Genomic DNA, 1838 nt, shown 5'->3' on the forward strand with positions numbered 1-1838 from the left:
CAGGTAGAATGCCTTGGTATCAGCATAGCTTATAGCAAACCTCAAACCCATGGGTTGAAGTAATCCTTCTGCTTCAGCTTCTCAAGTAGCTGGGACTATAGATAACCCACCACAATACCCAGCTAGTTTTTCTATTTTTAGTAGAGATGGGGTCTTGCTTTTGCTCAGGCTGATCTTGAATACCTGAGCTCAGGTGGTCCTCCTGCCTTCATCTCCCAGAGTATTGAGATTACAGGTGTGGGCCACCGTGCCTGGTCTTGGGTTTCTTTTTTTTTTTTTAGAGATAGGGTCTCACTCTTGCTCTGGCTGGTCCCGAACTTGTGAGCTCAAGCAATCCCCCTGCTTGTAGACTCCCAGAGTGCTAGGATTTATAGGCATGAGCCACAGCACCTGGGCTTTTTGTTTTAAACCAGGAATTTGTTGTTGTTATTGTTGTTGTTGTTGCAGTTTGACCAGGGCCCAGGTTCAAACCCGAAACCCTTGGTATATAGGGCCAGCGCCCTACCCACTGAGCCAGAGGCGCCACCCAAAACCAGGAAATTTTTATTATGAGTCATTTAAGAAGTTTTGAGATACACAAAAATCAAGAACTTTTTATAAATCTTTGGAGATGCAACCAAAGCCCTCCCATCAATATAAATAAGCTAAACAGGTTGAAATTTGCACAAGTAAATCAGAAAGGACGCTGTTAACTGTGTTTTTCAAAAGTGAAATAGGCCATAACACAGTCTGTCAAAACTTTTATAGTGACCTACATATAAGCTAGGAACATTTGGGTATGCTATATGGAATTTTAATAGCCTTTGTTACTTTTCTCTTACAGTTTTACATGTGGCACCCATAAAACATGAGGCTGAGAACACGGAAAGCTTCTCAGCAATCAAATCAAATCCAAACACAACGCACTGCCAGAGCAAAGAGGAAATATTCAGAGGTTGATGATAACCTCCCTTCAGGAGGAGAAAAACCACCGAAGAATGAAACCGGCTTGTTGTCTTCGATTAAAAAATTCATTAAAGGAAGCACACCCAAGGTAATGGTTTTATCTTATACTTATGTATCATAAAAAGTGCAATTTAGGATGTTTCTCTAAGCAGGTACAGATGAAAAATCTGGTATTTCTAGATTCCATTTTAAGGGTATACCTATATTTTAGTGTTATTTTACTTTTAAGTGTTTTATATATAAAATATTTAATGGCAATTCAGGAAGAACATTATTTTTTCCATGGAACTAATATACTTGCCTCTGCTTTTTTAGCATGGTAATTATGGGAAACAATAAGTATTTTCTTATTCTTTTACTTGACTTTTTCTTTTCTTATTCTTTTATTTGACTTCCATTTTCTTTCATTCCAAAGAGAGTTAAAGTTTTTTGATAATATTATTCACTGTCTAGTAAAGTGATTTCTTTTATCTGAATTCTAACATTTGTTTAATAAATATATATTACTTCATTAAAGAGAAAACAAAATTACTATAAAAAAGAGTGGTCACCCATTAGGAGTCATGTACTCCAGATTCATACCCTGGACCCAGTTGAGTGACCTCAGGAGAGTTATTTACCCCTCAGAGTAGGGAGATAATGGGACTAACACTAACTGCTTTGTTTGTCTTAGAGTTGTTTTCAGAGTTGTGTTTTCCCTTGGTAGATTTAGCAGTGACATTTCTGGTAGGTCTATGTTTATTTCTTTGAGGAATCTTCATATTGTTTTTCCATAGAGATCATACTAATTTATAGTCCCACCAACAGTGTATAAGTGTTGCTTTCTCTCTGCATCCACGCCAACATCTTTTGTTTTTTGACCTTTTTTTTTTTTTTTTTTTTTGAGACAGAGC

General features: G+C 36.9%; 1 protein-coding gene across 3 annotated transcripts in view; it reads left to right on the forward strand.

Moving 5' to 3' along the window:
- The window catches only part of CTDSPL2 (CTD small phosphatase like 2), a 98222-nt gene that overhangs the window by 28621 nt on the left and 67763 nt on the right, over positions 1-1838 (forward strand). For all 3 annotated transcript variants that reach the window (XM_003791784.3, XM_023514289.1, XM_023514288.1), the window contains exon 2: positions 824-1033. In XM_003791784.3, the coding sequence (XP_003791832.1) occupies positions 848-1033 (186 nt within the window). In that variant the 5' untranslated portion in view covers positions 824-847. The remainder of the gene's footprint in view (positions 1-823; positions 1034-1838) is intronic.

Source organism: Otolemur garnettii, unplaced genomic scaffold (assembly GCF_000181295.1).
Source record: "Otolemur garnettii isolate 467f Iridium unplaced genomic scaffold, OtoGar3 scaffold00050, whole genome shotgun sequence".
NCBI lineage: Eukaryota > Metazoa > Chordata > Mammalia > Primates > Galagidae > Otolemur > Otolemur garnettii.